At 39.3% G+C, this 21465-nt stretch overlaps 1 protein-coding gene and 1 long non-coding RNA gene across 8 annotated transcripts in view; one reads left to right on the top strand and one right to left on the bottom strand.

The window, feature by feature from the left end:
* Nucleotides 1-4061, top strand: part of LOC111263214 (uncharacterized) — a 45162-nt gene extending 41101 nt beyond the window's left edge. Inside the window, exon 7 of one of the 2 annotated variants that reach the window (XR_015312202.1) lies at nt 3972-4061. This is a non-coding gene — a long non-coding RNA (uncharacterized LOC111263214). Of the gene's footprint in view, nt 1-3968 lie in introns of both variants that reach the window. The other variant, XR_002682094.2, reaches the window with a different exon arrangement.
* Nucleotides 1860-20452, bottom strand: LOC111263213 (uncharacterized). 6 transcript variants are annotated; one of them, XR_015312201.1, is made up of 5 exons: nt 20156-20452; nt 4525-4596; nt 4030-4159; nt 3195-3288; nt 1860-2899 (listed from the first exon to the last, which is right to left on the bottom strand). XR_015312201.1 is itself a non-coding variant. In XM_086969500.1 (5 exons), the coding sequence occupies exons 2-5, from the start codon at nt 5409-5411 to the stop codon at nt 2861-2863; spliced, it is 396 nt and encodes a 131-aa protein (XP_086825626.1). In that variant the 5' UTR covers nt 5412-5471; nt 20156-20450; the 3' UTR covers nt 1860-2860. The 6 variants fall into 6 exon arrangements, 4 of the variants coding, with proteins under 4 accessions (XP_086825626.1, XP_086825625.1, XP_086825627.1 ...); XM_086969500.1 differs by lacking the exon at nt 4525-4596 and adding an exon at nt 5304-5471 and having other exon boundaries at nt 3170-3288; nt 20156-20450; XM_086969499.1 differs by lacking the exon at nt 4525-4596 and adding an exon at nt 5304-5471 and having other exon boundaries at nt 20156-20438.
* Nucleotides 20453-21465: the final 1013 nt, after the last annotated feature.

Genomic DNA, 21465 nt, shown 5'->3' on the forward strand with positions numbered 1-21465 from the left:
GTGCGGTATATGATGTTCAAGCTTGTCGTAAAGATGGGTAGAAGGAAACTTTTCGTACGTTGCATATAAGTAGACCGATAAGAATGGGTTCAGCTAGGCAGGGACAAGGCTAGATTTATACAACGGGCAATAATTAAGGATTGGGAAAAAAGTTTCAAAAAGTTTCTTTTTGCCTTTGCCTGAATTGCAGGCCGTTTTTTCCTCAAGCTGTAGACGTACTTTCCTTAACTCTACAACTACTTTTTCCGCATACCTTCTATCATCTTTTTACCCGTTACTACTGAACATCATGTCACTGCGTTGTCGGGGCCTGTGAAAGCAAGCGTGCCCCTGAGACCATATGATAATTCTACCGCGACTAAAACTCTACTCGGGATGTTTAAAGCGTTCCTTAGGGACGTCTAGCATACAAAGCTCTAACAAACTATGATTTTAAGGAATCGGTCGAATGTGATAGAACTCAACTAGAAAGAACCTTATTATATGTACAGGTTGACATATTGTGTCGTCAGTTACTTGTATATTGAAGCGTAGGTGTTCCGCGAATTTTAGGCACTTGTAAACGCTTTGCTCATCTATAATAGCGCAAATCGCTTTTCTAAACAATTTGTCATAATGCATAGAGAAGCGTAGGATATTTATACTTGAATCAGAAGTGTGCATGAGAACAAGATGGTCACCTATGCAGGCTTGCTTAAGCATTACACACCTCTACGAGGAGGAATACACTTACAGACTTGTTTTCAGAAGAAGCTCTTCCCACAGTCGTGTACCGTTTCGTACGTATGGAACAACGGGTTATCTTATGTATTACCGCAACTAATAAACAGGTCGAGACTAGTTAGTTCCGAACAAAACTTGTGTCCCTTTAGGCTAATTTAAAGTGTGCATACATTTCCAATAGTTGCGTAGTGTGGAAGGAAACACCGAATTGCTGCAGAAAACTCCTCTGCACAAAACTACAAACAACGCAAAGCTAGCATCCGCCACTAATAGACGAAAACAAGGTGAACTGTGGCCAAGGTAGAACAGGTCACTCCTCCAGTAAGTTGCAAGAAACAGCCGTTTATATGATTGGCGATAGTAAACTTGTTAATTTGGAAGGAACGAAAATGACGGCGCGGTTTTATCAATTTTTAAGCGTTTGTTGCGTGTTTTGCCTTAAAAGCAGCGTTTTTATTTTAATGAGCTGATACTCAAGATAGTTTTGGAATTTTCTATTTGTAGTACCTTGTCAGTTTCTGAGACACGTTTAGCCCTTTCGAAATTGCGCACGAGTACAGACATTAGATACTTTTCAAAATGGCATAATGCTCTATATCTGTGTTAATTTTCGCGAATATCATATATAGCGGAAGAAATTGAAGTTCTCCTTTTGTTGGAATATCTTCAAATATGGTGGTAGCTAAATAACATTGTCAAGAGACAAAGAAACAAATTGCCATGGACATGCGCTTGTGCAGCCAAACGAGTTCATCCCTTCATTGAAAAAACTATAGATATGAAAATATCCGTAAGCTAACAATGTTGCGTACCTCTCCTCAATACATACTTCGTTTATGCCTAACAAAGAACGATACAACCTCCGAATGCTGATATCGTTGTTGAGTGTGTGTCGACTAAATTTGTATCTAGCCGTTGATGCTCCTATAAGGTGAAAAAGATGGCAGATATCTCTGTTCCCGTTTACTCGTAATGAGCGTTGAAGATATGCCAAAAGTTACGATACCATTTAACACTTGTGCTAGAAGTTACAACTGAAAGTTAGCGAGACGTTTTCCAGATAGTCTATGCAGCTGTAGCGTACCACGCTTCGCATAAATCTTAAAGCCATCTATTCATCATAATCTGGTGCTCAATACAAAGTCGAACGAAAGTATTTTTATTTTATTCTGTACTGTATAACAAACAAATACAGCGTATATATCGAATATTCTAAGTATCCTGTTTAGTTGTATGTTTCCATGCCTATATTGCACATATACTAGCAAGAGTTATTTTGCAATTTGAGATAAGTAAATATAAGAGAATTTTATTAAGATCTATGAAGAAAAATACCAGGCCAGACTAATACAGGCTTTGTTTTGCTTCGAATTAAAATTGATCACCCAGGAAACCAGTAACTTTCACAGAATAATTTTTAACTACAGGCTATGGTAGCCACATAGTGAAGAATTACGTATTGCTTATGGGGCGGGGCGACCTTTTACAAAAACGTCCATAGGTCACGTTCGAATTTGTCTCTAAGCGTATTTAGACCTCTTGTGAAACTATGTAAGCTACGATTTTGTAAAAGCTCATGGTGATTTTTACTACAACGTTTATTGTTTGACTTTCCCTACTGTTACCAAATTTCTCCCCGCCTCCGTTAAATCGACCCCGTCGCTACCCTTTCGGTGCTGTCCTTGCACATTACTAAGTCTACGAAGCATACCACATAGCAAAATGACCTTACGCTACCCATGACCCCATGCGGAGAGCCTCGATATTTCCGAAACCTTTTAACTGCCGTTGCAGCTTTCTTTCATATTTTTGTGTCGGCCTGCCGGTCGCCGTGTGGCCAGTGCTTGCGAGCGCAGAAAAACTGCTACAATTTAAGATAAACAAGACTTGTAGCATACAAAAAGCGAGAATCTAAAAAAGTAGCAAAAAAAAACAGGAGCTGGTGTGGCTGTGCCAGCAACAGCGTATTTCAGAGTACAGCATATTTATATTGAAGAAGCAAATTAATAACGTATTGATGCGTCGTTATACGTCGTGCTAGCGCAAACCGATAGTGAGAGTTTTGACGTCGAGCTGGGTCATATAGAGATACAACTTCTTTACAAAGTCCCAGAGCCTTCCAGTGAACGTCCACCAGTTAGTTCCATATGTATATGGTCGATAGGTTAGCAATCCGCTGAAAAGGACGACGAACAGATAACGGTAAGCAGGCTCAGTGTGGTGTTATAGTATATAATATTGTTGATAATAATAAGGCACACTTACAGCTGTTCTCGCATCTACTCTCACTGCTTCGAACGTTTTGTTACTACGTGCATATATGAAAGCGGCTCTATCACGTTTAATGAAGCTTGACTAGATGCTGCCTATCGATTGCTTATCCGTCTTCAAAAAACGTGAATTTATAAATGGGCCCAAGTAAGAGGGATTTTCATTTTAAATTTACATATTCATATATATGATATGTGTACCACTGAATTTTCAGGGCACAAGAAAGTAGGACGTAGGTTTGCTGCGCCGGAACAGAAACATAGTGGTGATGGAAATCTTCAATTTTTTCACCATCTGAAAATAAACAAATATAGTTTAAGAAAAACTGACGTTTTACGGAAACGGTGAACACGGGTTTGTCAGTCGAATCTGCATTAATATTAATCTATAGAATGTACACCGAAGTGCAGAGCAAGCATTGGTATTTAGTTATATATTTGATTTAGGTGTACCGTTTTTACTCGGATTATATTCATAGATTTGACACTTTTACTTCTTGGTAGTAAAAAAATATCTGTGGTACCTCAGAGAGTTAAAAAAAATACCCTAACTAGAAATACTAGTATGACAGGGATCAAATAGATTTCCACATAATTTTACAATTTTTTTTGTATGTACATGTTAAAGCCAGAATAAGGCTAACAACGGTTTAAGAATGGATTACTTGAGATTTACACAGAACGCAATAGAGGGGATGACGGCAGTTGTACTCCCTATCGCACTGCCCGCCAAATCGATAAGGTTGAACATAGAGAAACGAGCTCGGGCGACAATACACAGCCAACATTGTACATTGTTGCAGTGTATAATTGAACCTGCTAGATTTGAGTTTATGGTCTGGTTCTAGTGTTCGATACACAGATATAATAAACATCGGTTCAGAATAGAAAAGCACTTCACATCTTCCCACTAGATTTTGACCTACTGCAGGGAGTCGACTCATGTCAAATTCAAATGCTTTTTTTTTCTTCTAGTAGTTCCTACGGAGTCCAAGATACGACGTCAAATCATGCGAACACACATTCGGGTACGTACGTGTGCATGCAGCAGCCGTGAACAGAGTTCTCGGACATACGTACAGGCTTCGTCTGGAGTTTGTGGAAATCAAAGCTGCGACAACGGTTGCACCAGTCACACAAAACGATAGGTAACCTAGGACAGAAGGCTAAAGGAAAAGAGAAAATGGCCTTACGCTTCGGCTGAGGTTGTTATGACGTTGGAACAAAAGAGCTTCTACGCGACAGTATATGATCGTGTCTAAAAAGGAGCCAGAAAACTGATGCCAGGATAGCCGCACGATTGTCAATACAGTAAGGCTTAGCTCGCTGTCGTGTGCTGGACTGATTTGAAGAAAAGTCAAAAGAGCGACAAAGCCTTTTACCTTAACTGTATTTCACCTGCCCTTTAATAGCATAGGGTTACACGGTTATAGATCACTCAATAGTGAATATTATAGAAATGATTCAAACTTAAAATGCGGCTAAGCATGTCGTTTTCAATATTTTGTTTATTAACGCAACAAGCCCATACCCCGAAAATTCGACGACGTCCCATGTGTGACCACGCACAATACTGCCCCGCCCTGAAAGCAGGCCCTGTAGGCTAAAATGGTACCAATTAATCAATAAATGATAAACTAGTAAGGCAATTGTTAATTTTTTATACTACTAATTTCAGTGTTTATATTATTTCATTATTCATATTTACAAGTTACCATAAAACAGGACTGTAATACAAAAAGATTTGCCGCATTATTAACTGCAGAGCTCCATAGAGTTTCATTGTATATTTACCACTTCCTTTTTTATTAAATTGGAAACTTAATTAAAGGATACCACGGTAGCATTGTGACACTTTTCGCAGTACATGTGGCGTATAGCAATGCTTGTTTACTTGCAGCCTGTATTGGTCTTGCCATAACAATAAACGACATCAAACACGACTTGGCCTATTCATTGCAACCGATGCACCCTTACGCTTGGTGTGATCTAACTTTTCGCGGAACAAGTTATAACACTCTGAGGGTATTTTTTACCTTGTTTTTGTCTAGCAGTGCTGGTTCCACGGGATACACATAAGAATATTGAATTTTACCGAACGAATCTAACATAAACTGGGTTTCAATTCTGTGCAGTCAAATATGAGTAACTTCCGAAATCCATCGGTTATGAGTATCCGCAAAATTGTATAAATTGTTATTTCTATTAGTACCACGATTGAAAAGTCCAAAAATAAGCTATACTTTCATCATCCTATTATATTGACTTTTTTTTTTTATTAAGGTTATTTCAAGAAAGCAGCTGGCTCACCAGGGTTGCCCTCATTTTTTCAAATTTGTCCCGAGCGAAACTCAAAACGGAAAATTCCTCTCGAGGGTAGCACTGTCCAAGGAAATACAGTTCTTGTTTATAAAGCATGTTCAGCAGAGTACAAATAGTCTCACATTGTGATCCCACTACCGACACGTAGATCTGGGCCTAAGAGAAATTAACGTCAAATGGAATTTCATTGTCAATACATGGTATTAGCAGACATTTCGGGTGTTAGGGTTCTCAAGGTTAGTTCGGTTGCCGCAACTTATATATTTGTTAGCAGGTTTCATTTGCGCATTTGATGTGACTTGCGGTCGAGTTCGCTAAACAAGTTCGCTTCGGACAATTCTCTAATGTACAGCATTAAGTACAAGCAATGGTAGTCCTGATATGTATGGCCTTAAAAAAAATAAGCAGGTACATCTTCGATCGAAGTTGATCGTCAGAAATTTAGTCCGAAAACTTCGAAAATGTGCAAGTCTAGAATATTATAATCAGAATAGGGAATGTTATAATCCTATACGAATCACTATAAATTCCTTCGTTCCTTTATATTGGATAAATAAATGTTATGGCACATTTAATGTGGCGTCTGGCAGCATCCTCTTTTGCTCTCGTCCTTTCCAAACGCGGTACTGTTAAAACCGTGCGAAATTCAAATGTAGCGAAAATGTATTATAACAAATGTAGTAACTTAGAAACTAGATGCTCTAAGTAAAAGCTTTTACTTCAGCTGTAAAAACCGTTTACCGAATATAATTACACCTCGCTGAGGTGCGCCCGCATGGAGCTGCGAATTTCTTTGCCTACATTATTTTTGTACGGAAAATTTATGAGTCATTCATCAAAAAGTCCTCTATTTTACCCCGTATATAAACACCTTCTAGCTTCTCTTCGAATACCGAACATTATAACAATAATGAGCCATGTAGCGCTTGATTGCATCCGGAAAATGTCGAAGCACTGATGATAACAATAACTGAAATATTTTCTAGAGACTGGTAAAGAGCAGCCGCAAGATAACTGGGTCTTCGACTGCGAAGCTGAACAATGTAAGAGACGGGCTGAAGTCAAATGTGGTAAGACATGTCGACGTAGATATGTCGGTAACTAAAGACATAGGGCACGATTAATACCGTGAGCTACATACGCTGCTGCATAGCTGTAGATCATGCAGGGTTACATCCTCGAGTAAGACAATTTAAGCACGATTTTTATTGTCTGCAGGAAGTGTTTGCAAGCTGGAAGACGGAAAATTCCTAAGTGCAGGATCAGCCGAGTGGGAAACGACGTCTTGATAAGCAGATCCAAAGGCCCGGTGGAAAGTATAGAAAAAGATCGAGTGCAAAAACCGGGCGGATAAGGTCAAGGAGAAGGACTTGAAAGAAAGCACGTCTAACGAGTTGGATGACGCCGTCACTCTCTTTTTTCTGAATGAACAATGAGCCAAGGTGAAAATTTACCACTACTTCCCATACTCTTTCGTGCTGGCTTCGGAAAGTCTAGCGCACGGAGATCAGATTGTGCTGACTCAATATGCTTAGCGGCGAATAGTGCGCGGTCGAGCGGGCTTAACGGCTGGAGATCGTTGGCTGAATAGAAGCAAACTAGTCATTGGCGGTAATGGATCAGAGCGGCCCAAAAGCGTAAAAGCCAAAGGCAACCTATGTGCCGATCTCGTTCGCTTGGTTGCGTGCCCCTAGAAGTACCTTGAGAAGCAATAGGTCGACCCCAAGAAGGAGTACTACAACTTGACATAACGCGAATAGAAGCCCCCAAAGATGTGGTTCACGTCACAAAATTTCCATTGGAGAAAGTAAAACAAATCAATGTGCACAGAGTACTTATTCAAAAGAGTTGTCAAGCAAACCGGCTGTACAACATGTCTTTTTTTTTGTATGTACGGATATTACTTCAAACCAAAAGAAAATAGCGTTACATAGACACCTTGTCTATGCTTGAAAGAGACAATGTTCTTTTGGAAGAAAGATGTATACAATGTTAATATTGCGCGCTGTAAAATCGAATAGCGGCAATGGAATCCATATACTCCGCTTGCAAACCACGGGGACTGTGTCCTGGTCCTTAACTATAATTTATAATTCACTATATGAACCGTTAATTTCTTATAGTTTACCGCCCATATCCGATAGCCAGCATTCTTTCTCGTAATTACCTTTTCTAAATAACACCTGGCTTACTGGCAATGTCATCTCGAAAGACATAAACCTGCTAGCCTGAGCATGTTTTATCGAATAAAATGGCGTTTTCTGCACGGTTAACATCCTTATGAGGGGTGTCAACTGATGGTCTTCAACCGGAATTTTTCCGCAAGGAAGATCTCAAATGGTCGAAATTCTCTGCTTGCTGCTTCAGCATAAGCATTCTGCACCGGAATTGTTAAAGCATCTTGTGACGGAGTTACGCTTGACGTATTTGTGTGAAGTAAAATCTAGAATTTTATCTAGTCGAATTTAATGCGTTTGTTAAAGCTGTGGACCTCTTACCATGGATAAGGGGCTGATATCTCGGATGGTCAGTCCATGAGATTCGCATCCGAAATATAGTTATGTGGCCTTACTTGTAAATAATTTCTAAAAAAATACCGAAAATATGTTTTGTTTCTCTCTAAAAATATAGTATTATAGGAAGAACAACAATTGATTATCTGTTTCAAAGAGGTTTTTAATCTAGAATCTCTATTTTTTTTTTTACTGCTAGCTTCTAAGTACAGCTCACATGACCGGAGCCTTTGCCAATATCAAATGCAATTATTTTACAAGCAAAAAACCTATAGTAGTCATCCTTGTAATTCGAACAGAAAGATCGTCTAGAAGCTTCCAGCTGTCAAATCAACAATAATCTTCTAAATAGCTTTGAAAAAATTTTTCCTGACAACGCATAATAGCTAGTTAGTATCTATGTTTTTTTTATGGCTGGCATAAATACCAGGACAGATCGATTAGTAATTAAATTTATGCCAAACTTTCAATAAGCGCTCACTTCTTATAGTATAGGCGAATACTTAAAACTGAAAACTGAAGATTTTACCAGTAGCTGGTCACGAAATAGCATTGACATGGAGTTCCTGCATAAACAACAAAGCCTATGGCATGCATTTGAAAATAATTATTATTTCTATCTTCTTACATTTGAAAGTACTGAAAGAAAATTGTTTGCGTAGAACGTACGTTTCTCGTATAGTAAATTCTAAATGTGTATCAGTACTATACCCTTTACTGGGTGATGAAAATATTGACTGAGCTCGCCATTATTGTTTAGATGAGGATTTCCTTCAGGAATCGTGTTAATGTCACAACTTGTTATTCTGACTGGCAGCAACTTGCTTTAGTTATTGCGCCAAACCCGGGAACTGATCAGGCGTCACCCCGCTATGAAGCTGTTCTATGATTTTTATTTTTCTTATATACATATCATCTATTTACTTATGAATACTTGAATCGACGTATCAGCAGTATCTTGCACTGCAAGAGGACGGCAGCTATACAAATGACTGCGGCAAGAAGAATCGGCGTCATACTCCGCTAACTCTACGGTACTATTAGAAAACCTTAAAAGTACGAGGCGACGAACGCCGTTTCTAGCATAATGCCTTCTACACTAAACAAACTTCTCTGACCCGCGAAACACTGGAGACATATTTTAAGTACTTCGGTCAATAGAAAGACTTTAGTCGAAAAATGGCAGCGCAGCCAGATTTGATCCGTAATCAGCGCTCGAATAGCGCATCTGATATGTTCCCACACTTAACAAGATTATTCAACACAAGACGTCTAGAGTACTACCAGCTGGACTGACGTTCCTTCGAATGACATACCTGAAGAGCAAAACCACTTAGATAATCCATCCTTGCAAAAACGAACGCATAGAAGAGCTGTTACCATATGCTTCTGGTTCATCTCATCACGTGCCGGCTGATTAGGTTCCAGGAAGCTTGTCCTTTTATCCTAGCTGAACAGCGCGGCCAAGCCCAGTATAATTTACCCCCACGGCCTTTTTGCTTTTTTCAGTGTTTTTCGCTTTGTAGGTCAGTGTTTGATACGGCTCTGAAAGACAAAACCTCAGTAAAGCTTCCAAAATCCGGGGTTCTATAAAACATGCTGCAGTCGATTAGAGCTACGGCAAGAGAACCTAATAGGCGAAGACGATGGAATGGCCCGGGTAGAACCATTCGTTCAATCAGCTGACGTACTACAGGCTGATATAGCTTGAATCTGCCACTGTTCTCGCCGCTGTTAAGAAACGTGTCGTGCCTTGTCCAAGGTTGGTTAGGGTGGGTGGCTACGTCCATTTATTTGGATGATCATTGTTATACTTGGCAAGAATTGGTCATGTCCAGGAAACTCCTGCAAGACTGTTGATATGTATGGAACAGAACGGGCTACCGATCAGCATGAACCGAACGATGACCATGAAGCTTAGCTGCTTTGCTACTTCTGGCACGCTATATATAAGCAGAACGACTTTGAAGTACGTGAGTAGATTAAAGTGCTTGGAGGTAGTCTTGCTCTCGAATGACTGAATCTTCACAGAACGCATTACGGATAAAGTATGGTGAGCGATGGTTGCCAATGTGGAAATACGAAAACCCTCAAGGCTCTATTTGCAAACTGTTGCTTTATATAAAATCGAAGTTTGAGAACCGTTCCCGGTGGCGTAACTCGAACGACTGGTCAGAATCAGGCCTGCGTTCTTAAAGCGCACATAGATCCTGTATGATTCATCGTTGAACAAAATACTTGTATCGTTTAGGCGATCACCGTTATTTTCAGATCTGGCATGCAGATTCAAGCTCTCTGCTACGCGTGTCCATTCGAAATCAATTAGTCGTCGGAAAAAAGAAAATTGGCAGAGGTCGATCCCGATTTTCTTTATAAGCGCAAATAAATGTAGAACTGTCCTATATTTTCTAACATGCTGCATTAAATACACAACACTAATCTGACGTTGATATATATTCTGGAACTGCAAGCGAATTAATAAATTAAAGCGTACCAAAAACTACACAGAGATTACTACTATATATTGTGAAATAGCTATATATTTTAATTCATTAAGTTTAACATTACATATGCGAACATTTGATCTTTTATGTAAGCCAATAATCAACGGGTGTGAATAATTTTGCAGGAAATTGTACGTTTGTTTTTCCTATAAGGGTTTAATAACTTGTCTGAATATAATATTTGCACGAATAGACTTCGCTGTCTGAGTCATGGTGGAGCTCACCTAATGCCTTTGTCTTGTTGCGAGAAACGAGCTATGGAGCGTGGAGAACGACCGGATGGGGGTGAATCAATGGTTAAAGGGACGCACACCAGCCACTGCGTTAAGTGTGGCCAATCCCACGACGTCTAGCTTCGTCGATAGTTGTAATGCACTTCGACACGTCCGCTTAGGTCTTCGTCCTGCACGCCCACTGTGACCGAACGTGACCTGACACACAAGTGCCCGTGGAAGGCTACCTAAATTGAGCGTTGAGCATATGTTGCCAAACGTCGCACAAATAGCGGGGCAGATATTGCCTTGTTTTTAATACAAACTGAATGACTTGTTTTTATTTTACGTGATCTCTGCCTAGACGTAACCATTTTTCCATTACTCGTGATCTCGGTTTACCTAGGTCTAAAAAGAAAATAAACGAGAGTAGCTTTCTTGAAGATAAACGCCATTTCGAATGTTCGACTAAGAACAACTGTACAATAACGTCGGGAAAAGACATCTTCTACAAAAGCTAGCTTCAACCAATAACGAAATTGATAAAGCTATGATTTTTTATTTTTTATGATCAATGCGTAGAGTTAACATTAAGAGTTTACTACAATTGCTTTTCTTAATAAATCATCATGTGCGCCTTACTTTACATTTGGTCTTAATTTAAATTGTTTCAAGAGCATCATCTTACAACTAACAATATCATCAACTTATCTGTGGCATTACGCTTCTGCAATTATATAAAATAAGTAATATACTATCAAGATGTTGAGGTACATAAATCCGCTCGTAGCTTGAGCGAAAGAAAAAAGATCTTAACTATATATACATATATATATATATATATATATACACTAAGCGCATATTTTTTATGGAATCAAGATTTACTTTTCGACGTCAACAAACGTCTTAATACTCTTAACAGTTAAATGTGTTTTTGTTAAAAAAAAAATATTTCTTAATAGGTTATGATATTCATTTCAAGTTGACTACAAATACCAATATGTTATCTGTCTATGGTGATAAATATACAACAAAAACGTATGTAGAAATGCTTTCAAAGACGGCCTTGAGTCATATTAGCTTGTTGGTGGACTAGGCATCAAATGCACTCTAAGCCCTAAACTCTAAACACTGATCATTGGTTTACCAATCGTGGTTACGAATGCGGTCATTATGAGGTAAAGCTTGTATTTGTTTCAGGTTTAGCCCCCCAGATAATATAAAATTATCAATGAACAATTGCTTTAGTAGGAGACATTTACACGAGGTAAATCGCTGGGAATCAATGCCGGATAGACCATCTGATTTAATGATGAGATAAAAAAAAACACAGTGACGGTGCAAACGCGCTGCAAATTTGCAAGTTCGCACTGGCGTAACCAATGGCGCGAAGTTTTCTTAGCTGACATTTTTGCAGCCATCCCTTCAGCAGGAGTAAGCGGCAATTGAACTAGTGGCTTTCATTACTAGCCGTTAACCTTGCTAAAGCTATAATTTAGTCCCAATCGACCATAGGAAGCTGTGAGCGAAATCGATAATAGCTTTGTTGCCCAACCCGAATAATAAAATGTGAAGGGGGAGAAAAAATCAAATTTCAAAATGAAACGTTTAGTCTCGATTTTCCCATTTTCAATCTCCGCTGACCCAGGCACATCTATTACACGCTAACCAAAAGCTCCCTTGTCTCGAATAGGCTACGGATATTAGGTGGCTATTGTTTTTGTGAGCATAGTCAGAGTTTTTGTTATAAAATTTATATTTTAGGCAGAAGATTGAATAAATATTTTTTTGGGGTACAAATCGGAATACGGAAGCTTGTGTTGAAACGCGTCGAACCGGTTTTCGATAATAAACACACTGTAACTGAAATGAATAGTTCATATACAAATGACAATACACAAAAAAAAACACAAGACCCATTATATTTGTAGGCTTCCCTTATTACAGTTAACGGGTGTTTGCAACTGCTCAGCGATTCTCTAAAAACCGAAAATTGTCTTCTCCTATAATTTCCTTGATAGATTTATGGAGTAGCTTTTTGCACGAGCATCGAAATACGTTTAAGTATTATGTGACTTGTACAAATAAATGACGCACCTGTATTTTTACTTTTACAGTATTGTTTGCATCGTCGCATACTTTAGTCTTTGCATTGCGTTTATTCTAGCCATTTAGAATAGAATCTGTTTAACTTGATTTTATTGTGGTAGAGCTATTTACAGGAGAATGTTCAGATAATCAACTAATTACCTGAAAAATCATGCACACTGTTTATCAAAATTCAACGTTTAACTCATCAGTGATCGTCTTGCAACTGATAAGCGAACGTGTTTCGTTATTAACGTCGATACTAGTTCTTGCCGTCAATGTTATGCCAAGTTCGGACCGTTTTATGTTCTAAGAACCCTAAACGTTGTAGTTTACACTGGTCGCGTCACTAGTAAATGGAAGCCCTCATTTTCTTTTCTGTTCTAGGTGGTTTTACTTCGTCGTTCGGAGTGCCTCTCTTTTACCACTCCCCTACACCTATGGCCGCCGACCATCGAATGCAGATCGCTGTTTCGTTGTATCGCCACCGACCATGCTTTTGTCTGCTTTCGACCTTGTGCACCAGAGCTGATAAGATGCTCTGCGGGAAGAGCGGGCCAGACGGCGTCGGTGCAGCGTGCATGTAATGAGGCGCGGCGCTATACTGGCCATGCGACAGCTTCGCACAAGAATGTGGACGATAGCGTTCAGAACACTATAATCACAATGGCCCATCTTCTTTGTGACCGCTTTACAACGATTGATGCCAAATAACGGAATCGTTTTGATATTTCCCTTTACAGCGTGTTTCGAATGGCCATTGCGGGCTGAATGTGCTGTTGCCAAGAGACGTGGCCGGGAAAAGAAGGGAGCTTTATCAGAGCAGTACAGAAACTGCGAAGACGACACCGCTACGAAGACAGGACAAATAAATAATTCACATTATGAGACTCTAGCCTGTAAAATAGGATTTATCCTTTGAACATCTGTTCTTATGTACAATTAGGGATTCGCTCGTATCTCGGTTTCCCGGTAGCTCTCATTTGCGCAATGCTATGGTCAATGCAAACATATTGGATCGGCCCATCCCAGGGCTAAATAGCCCATGTCCAGGCGTTATCAAAGGCTCGTTATTCGAGAGTGCCCCAGTACTTGGCTGTGTCGGCCCTTACCAGCGCGACGCTTCCGCCGCTAGGAAGCCGTCTACTAGCTGTCCAGTGATCGTTTTGGCCGCTGCCTCCGTGACATAAGTGCGAAAGTCGGGCGCTGATTTCACTAGCACCGACTACGCGACGGTTACACTAATACGTTTCTGCTCTTACTGCCCAATGCTCTTCAATGATTAATTAATAAATAACGTTGTTAAGCCGGACAAGTCTTTGCTAGTCTGTTTAAAGCGGTTTGCATAAGAACAGCTCCAATTGTTTAAGATTACCTGAACAACCCTTCTGGACGGTGATCTTAGGTATCCGACACGTTTACCAAGTGACATAGATCGTCGGAACCCTTTTTTCAGGTTATCTTCGCCGGTTTAATGCACATATCCTGGTGAACTTCGAATTCAGCCGTAAGAATAGGCCTTAGTTTTGCCCTTGTTTGCCTAAGTTGTTATCGGTGCTATTAAATCATTTCACGTTCGGGATGTTATTTAAAGCTTAGGGAAAAAAACGTCGCTAGAGGCTAAATCCAGTGAATACGGGAATCGAGGTAACGTTAACATCGAGATTTTCTACTAAAATCGCGACGTTGGCAGCTGGTCCATTTTGACGCTAAATGACCCGCAACCACTTTACTTTCAGAATAGCTGCCCATGGCGTGTCTAGCTCTTGGGTGAGCTCCTTAAGGGTTATTCGGCAATTCTCCAGCCTCAACAATTTTGCGTGCTTCACGTCCTTGCGTATAGTCGCGGCCCCAAAAGACGTAGAAGGACCACCATCTTTAAAACTTTCTGTTACCGTCAACACGAATTGTACATTCGGCATTGAAAAGCCTTTTGCACTATTGATAGCACATTATTGATTCTGTTCTTAATCGGAGGTCACTAACTTACAAAACAAAAAGCATACGTTGGAATGCTCTGAAACCTGAAAACTTTTTTCACATATGCATAAAGTGTATGTGGAAACTTCAACTAGGTTGAAACTTGAAATTGCTTTGTTCTGTTATACTGTATAATGATTTTTTTCTGTACAATATTACATAGCATATGCTTTCGTAATTGATCAGGACAGGTTCTATTTTTCCAACATAGAGGACACTTGCAGTATGCATATAGCGTAAAATATATAATGACATCGATGTAGCACAGAACCGTCACCTTTAGGCCCTATTCTCAGATGCCCATCCTCTATTTCTCATTAGCATATTTATTTATATGTAAATACGCAAATTCTGGAATCGTGTTTGTACTCACTTCCGGTACAAGGTTTCTGTCAACAGAAGCGTCGTCAGTTGTCTCATCAACTGTCAATGCCCGTGGCAATCGTATGTTTGACTGTTTTTCTTTTATCGTCTTCACTCAATCTCTCCGCGTTTCGTTGTCAAGCTGGTTATCACAATACTGTCATTGTCTGTATGCTAAGACGACTTCGATAGAAAAAGAAAAAATTGCACTTCGCTTCTTCTAGCCGCCTCCATTTTTATTTCAATCGAAATTAATTCAAATATACCGGAATTGAGTGGAAACATATTTTCAATACCGCTACTTTAATATATGTACTCGTATCGCGTTTGTATTGAACCCTTTATATACCTAATTGTACTTTAGCCATATAGGTTTTTATAATAGTTCTATATATAGATTCCATATGTTTTTTTTCAGGATTTAAGCATTCTGATGTATCTCTTACCAAACTTACAACATTTCTCTTTACTCGTATGTATGGCGATAGCGCCCAAGATTTAATGCAGAATAATCGAGGTTATGGCAAATGACTAAAAATCAAGGTTGTCCTGACGTGCAATTTGTGCAGCGAGGCCGCACGCGACGAAACCGTTCCGAGTTCTATTGGGCACCTAATACTTTCGAGCATACAACCCTAGAAACGCTATCCTCTTTAAGAATTTTAACAAAAATGGCGTCATTCAAAAATCCTGTTAGATAGTCTTTAGGGTATTACGATAAAAAGCGTTTCGTCTAAAAAAGACTAGAAGTCCTGCAATTGGACCACGAATTTAGCGTAATGACGGCCCTAACGAATACATGATTGCAAATGTGGTTGCAAAACAAATGGATACCGACAGGACTGGAATGATCAAGCTCGCTATGGTCCAAACGGGTCCTTAAGGACGAAGTCTGAACAGTGCACTCGATAGAAGTAGAAGAAAATTCAAGATGCCTGCTAGATCAGTTTATTTATATATAATTTGTCTTTTTCAGTGAACACAATGTATTTAAATGCCAAGTTTCAAGAGCAATGTCCTCAGATACGCATACTTGACGATTTTCATCTAAACTACACATCGATTCAATTTGTATGCACTTTGCTATAATTTCAGAAAATCCTTCAAGTGTTGTCATGGTGTACATAATTGAACTTCCATTGTTTAAATCTCTAATAGTGTACCGTATTAACAAAGACTGCATCATTTTGCGTGTGCCCAACCAGAGTAGATCTGAAGAACTTCATCGTTTTCTCAGTATTCTAATTTTTATTGTGCGTCACTGCAGGTTTAGCTTCTGGGCCATGTCACGTGCATTTTGACACGTACTGCATATGTTTGCCTTTGTGTTAATGACCTGGACGAGATGAATTTGTTTTTTCAACGATACAGCACATGCTGCACAAATGCCTATTGTGCTTTCTTTTGTTGCAGCATAGGTACAATTGATCTTTTGTTATTAATGCATCTTCGGTGTTCTTCAGGGCATTAACTTCAGGGCATTAGAAAGTTTCGCCAGCAAGCGAACTTATTCACCACGGTAGTTTTCAATATTTACAAAGTTTCCAGAGCTTACACCCAAGTTCCGACTCATCCCTGTGACTACCAGAAAGAATCTACTGATCGTCATAATATTAGGATGAATTTACTTAATACTACGTAATAGCCTGGATCTGGAGCGCCGAACGGCCCCAGTTGTTGGAATGATCTTGCAGCCCGTTTATTAGAGGCTTACTGCGCGCGCTATCATTCACAGCTTAATATATCACTAAATAAGCAATCAAGTGTACAAAATGCATGAATGAGACAATACTAGGCTGAAAAATACCACCATGGCAGCCGACCTGGGGCGGGGCTAGATTCACCACCATGTGACTCCATGTTCAATATATGGCTGAGATGAATTGATATTTTTTTTATCTGAACTTCTGTTGGCGTTAATCAACATGAGCGTCATCAAAATTCGTCCCAAGATACCACAACTTATTCTATACTAAGCTGAATCGAACGATTTATTTGGTCACGCGTGCATATGTGATCTAATAGCAATAGGATTCACGCTATGATTTATTGCAATATACGTTGATACACCTTTATGGCAAAAAGACGGTCACAGAGCATACGGTGAGCGAAGACGAAATACCATGTTAGGACAGAATTAACCTTCGCAAAAAAGTTGTCGCACTTTTTCAACGATTTCACCTAATGTGTCGGGCGCGTGTCCTTCGGGCAATCATTACATCGTTTTAGGTGAGGCCTGTCATTGCTGTTTCGCGCGTCCTTGTTCTTTACAATCGGAATCCGTGGCTTATACATACATATATATACTCAGCTGTATGTTGTGATAGATCAAATGTTACCTGAATAAACATACGTCTACGGCGGTGTAAGTGTAGTTGGAGTGGTTGTGCGATGCGCACTCTTGACAACCACCGGCAAAGTTAAGCTTCATTCTGGAGGCAGTGGTAGAATGGCTGGCTATGTAGGGACGGTGGTAAGCATTTGTCTTTATAGAGAGCTGGCTTTTTTTGCTTTTTTTTTTTCTTAACCAGAATCCTGTGTAGTTTTTTTCCTTTCAAAATAAACTGGTAATAAACTTATAATCGTCTCAGCCGACGCACGAACTGTTCACTTAGTCATTCAATGGCACGAAGGTACTCGTATAGGCGAAAAATAACGCAAACGCTCCACACCCAAAAATCACCAGCGCCATAACGACTATATACACACACGGACATACGTCTTGCCCGCATTAGTTCTTTCGTTTTTCTACGTTCTTTGTTATTTTTATTTTCCATAAAACCTCAATACTCCCACTATTGTAAATAATAACTACAGAACTCTTCCAGTGCTACTAGTTACCTGAACATTTCTCTTCCGCTTCAACATATATACAAATGGAGCAAGAGATTTACCTCTGATAATTTTGTCTATTTCGAATTGGACGAGCCGGGACTCATGAAGTTGTAATGGACAAAAACCTGCGCTAGATAACCAAACAGACCTCATAAGTTATAGTAATTGTACATTTGCTTTAAAATTATATCTCTCCGCCCACTAAGATGACTGTGTGCGATCACCGTAGAGGATCAATTTTTCATCACAAATGATAATTCGATGTAGAAATAGGTCACTTCTGCAACATGGGAGCGAAGAGAACGTTACTGTTTTTGATTCTCGTTTAAATCATGCATCAACCATTTTTCTATTTTTTTCTCTTTCTATGTATTTTCCCAAGGTAAACAAATATGGTATTTCTATATACAATGAATTTTAGCGCACACACTCGTTAGCTTTGAGATCGGCCAGGTTCCACCATAGCTCTCAGCTCTTCAGAATCCAACGTCGTAAAGTATCTTCCTTAAGATTAATTTTTGAGTTTTTTCTTTATAAAAATATTTGGACCAATAAGGTACAGTGTTTCTAGAAATAGATTTTTTGTCGAATGCAAGTTTTGACAATTTTCACCGCAGTGGTTTCTCATATAGAATTCACATTTGTAAATTATTCAAAATTTATGATCTTCCGTGACTTACTGCAGCCCGCTTGGTGAAATTCCGGGTCACAATATCCGAGTGAACGGTTTTTTAAATAAATCTCGGACGCAAAAAAAAGTGTCGCTAAACGTCACACTATCGAGAAGAAGGATTACCTTAAAACATAGGGTTAGTAGCGAAAGATCTAAAATATACACAAATATATACACATGCATATACAGAGTAAAGCATCTAAATCAAGGTCCTTTCTTAAGAGTCGTTTTTGAGACTGTATCTAAACAAAAACAAGTTTTTTAATACAAGATTCTGCATGTGCTATATATATACATATATATATATATATAATGATCCTGCAGGTCCCAACCCAACGTGATACTTAGACAATGAGATGAACGGATCCTTGGCTATTTATTTTTATGAAATATGTGAAGTCTATGTTAGATAAAAACTAAGAGATAAAATTTTTGAACCTGCACAAACTTTACTGAAATCTGCTTGTCATCTACTCTACACAGCAAAGACGCGCTTATGACCATTCTGATAAACAAGTGCCACTTAAATGATTAGACAGACTGTCGCCCAAGTAGGGCTGCCTACACGGACTGTTTTTTCTGCCTAGCTTTCTTTTTACGGCATATAAAGTACCGCAAGATATAGTAACATATTCGACAATTGAAAGCAGTCGGTTGAGATAGAGTGAAGCCAGCGTGCCACCCTTCAACGTTGTTCGTTCGAGAAGGTTCGTAGTACTATAGAGTAACATCACCTAGGGACCGGAATGATCAGTGAAGGCATTGCTTAGGGCTTGCGAGGTACAAGATCGGTCCATTAGTTCATGGAGTGCAAGAGCAGTGAATAATTCCTACACAGAACCGACCCCACTATACGGCACGCGCCAAGCGACTGCTCCTCACGGACCGCGCTACCATCATTGCCACGACTCGCAAAGGTGCCTGCGTATTGCATCCCCTCTACGATGGGCCACAAATAAGACTGATCTAAGAAAACAGCGCTTGATTACGGTAGATTCCAAGCTGTTACTTTAGTGAAGTATTTTAGCTGTTCATTATCTCAGTAGTATAGTTTCTGCGTGCTCCAACTACCATTTTAATAGAAGGTTAGTTCGTGATTCACTGACATAACGGATGATACTTATTCAAGTACTTGCTGGCGACCATCAAGAATCTCTTCTATCTCCAATGTCAAGGTCAGAACTGATTCAATTAGACTGCTCCGTCAGACTCACTATTGCAAAGCTTTGGCTCTTTCGACCTTCCCTGGTACTCAAATACCCTCCTTCTATTGCAGCTATCGTTGCTGCCACCATGCATGGATCAGCTACCTAAAGGCTATAGAGTATTCGACTGTCCTCGACTTAAGTAGCCGAACTAATCGATACTTGAACAATTTAAACTTGTCTTATCGATACAGTCTTATTCCAAAAACATTGTACGTTAGTTCGTTGATTTAGGGCTCCGGAGATGGATCGACCTAATCTAAGTTTCTGATCCTATCTTTTTTTCTACATCTGGTTTTTGTTGTCACGCTGCTTTTACTTCACTAAGGGCGTCATCATTTTCACTGGTAGCAGGACTGCTTGTGTGGAGAAGCCGACTTGGTATCCTTTCCGAACACTTCTTCACCAACGAACTCCTGTTTAGTATGATCCTCCCAATTAGAACGTCACTGTTCCTTCCCACTTACCTAGGACCTCGAGTGCATGCGATGGCCGGTGCATCGTGTCGGGGGTAGCTGGCAGTGACCCCTGCTGGCCTGCTCATTCACACTAGCGTCGCTTTAATCAAGTAATCAGAGGACAATACAGTGTCGTCTAATGGGACGAGAACTTAAAAAGCAAACAAAAACGGCGAGCAAGCGAGAGAGGGAGAGAGAGATAGGAAAGGCAGTGTTTTTGATCTTCCCCACTGGCTCTTTTTGCTCTTCTTCTCTTCTGTACAACTAGGTAGCGATTATTGAAGCTCAAATGTCGCCCTACATGCCGTTATCGCATCCAAGCTGATCGATGCTAAATGTCCACTCGGTCACTTCTTCATGACTGTGAATAGACCGAGGTAGGTCTAATAGGGGTAAGGAAAAGATGCTATAAGTATTGCATACTAGTCTGCGATTGATTCATTATAAACTTTAACCAGAAGCATTCATACGATAGGAAATGCTTCCGTCTGGTAAAAATTTTAATCGGTATGGGTTACTGACGTAAGTGATCTGTCTCACAGCAAAGGCTATCTATAATAATGAGAGGCAATACGAGACACTAATATATGGAGAGTCAGTGATCTTTTGTTGTCTGGTTCCTTTTTGCTGCTTTATCTTCTCTTGTGGTTGTTTTTGTTCTTAGGATCTAAGTTAGAATGTCTAAGGTTCCTGTCAGAAAAGCAATATGTAAGACGGTAACAAGCAATGGAAAAAACTGTAACATCAACTGAAAGTTTAGCCTATCTACAAGCTACTGGTGTCACCTATGGCCCTTTATTGTGTCATTAATTAATTAATCATTGGAAACAAATAAAATGATCGTTGAGAAGAACTTATTTTGCTTTATAAGTTATTTGTCATCTTTTTATAAAAATTACTAAATTTTACTTCGAGTTTAGGTTTTTAAAAATAAATGCACCATTTTTCGAAATAAAAAAAAATGTCGAAATTTATTAAATAAATATATTTATAATAAATATATTTAATTATATTCAATAAATAAATTAAGAAATAATATTTAGGATTCAAAAAATTGTAATATCATAGGATAGGATACCGTAAGTTAATAAATAACGGGAAAAAACAAAAGTGTTCAGGAAGGGCTTTAAAAAACTTGAAAAGATAATCAAAGCGACTTATGTCTTACCTATTATCTTCACTATGTTTTTTATATTCCGTCTTGTGTTTGATATCTTGTTGTCGATATATAATAGATAGTTGCTTTGTCGGTTTCAGCGTAAGCTTTTGTTAATAGACGCAACAAATTATTAAGTTACAAACTGGCCCCAATAATGACG

The sequence above is a fragment of the Varroa jacobsoni genome, unplaced genomic scaffold (genome assembly GCF_002532875.2).
Source record: "Varroa jacobsoni isolate VJ856 unplaced genomic scaffold, vjacob_1.0 scaffold_746, whole genome shotgun sequence".
Taxonomy (NCBI): Eukaryota; Metazoa; Arthropoda; class Arachnida; order Mesostigmata; family Varroidae; genus Varroa; species Varroa jacobsoni.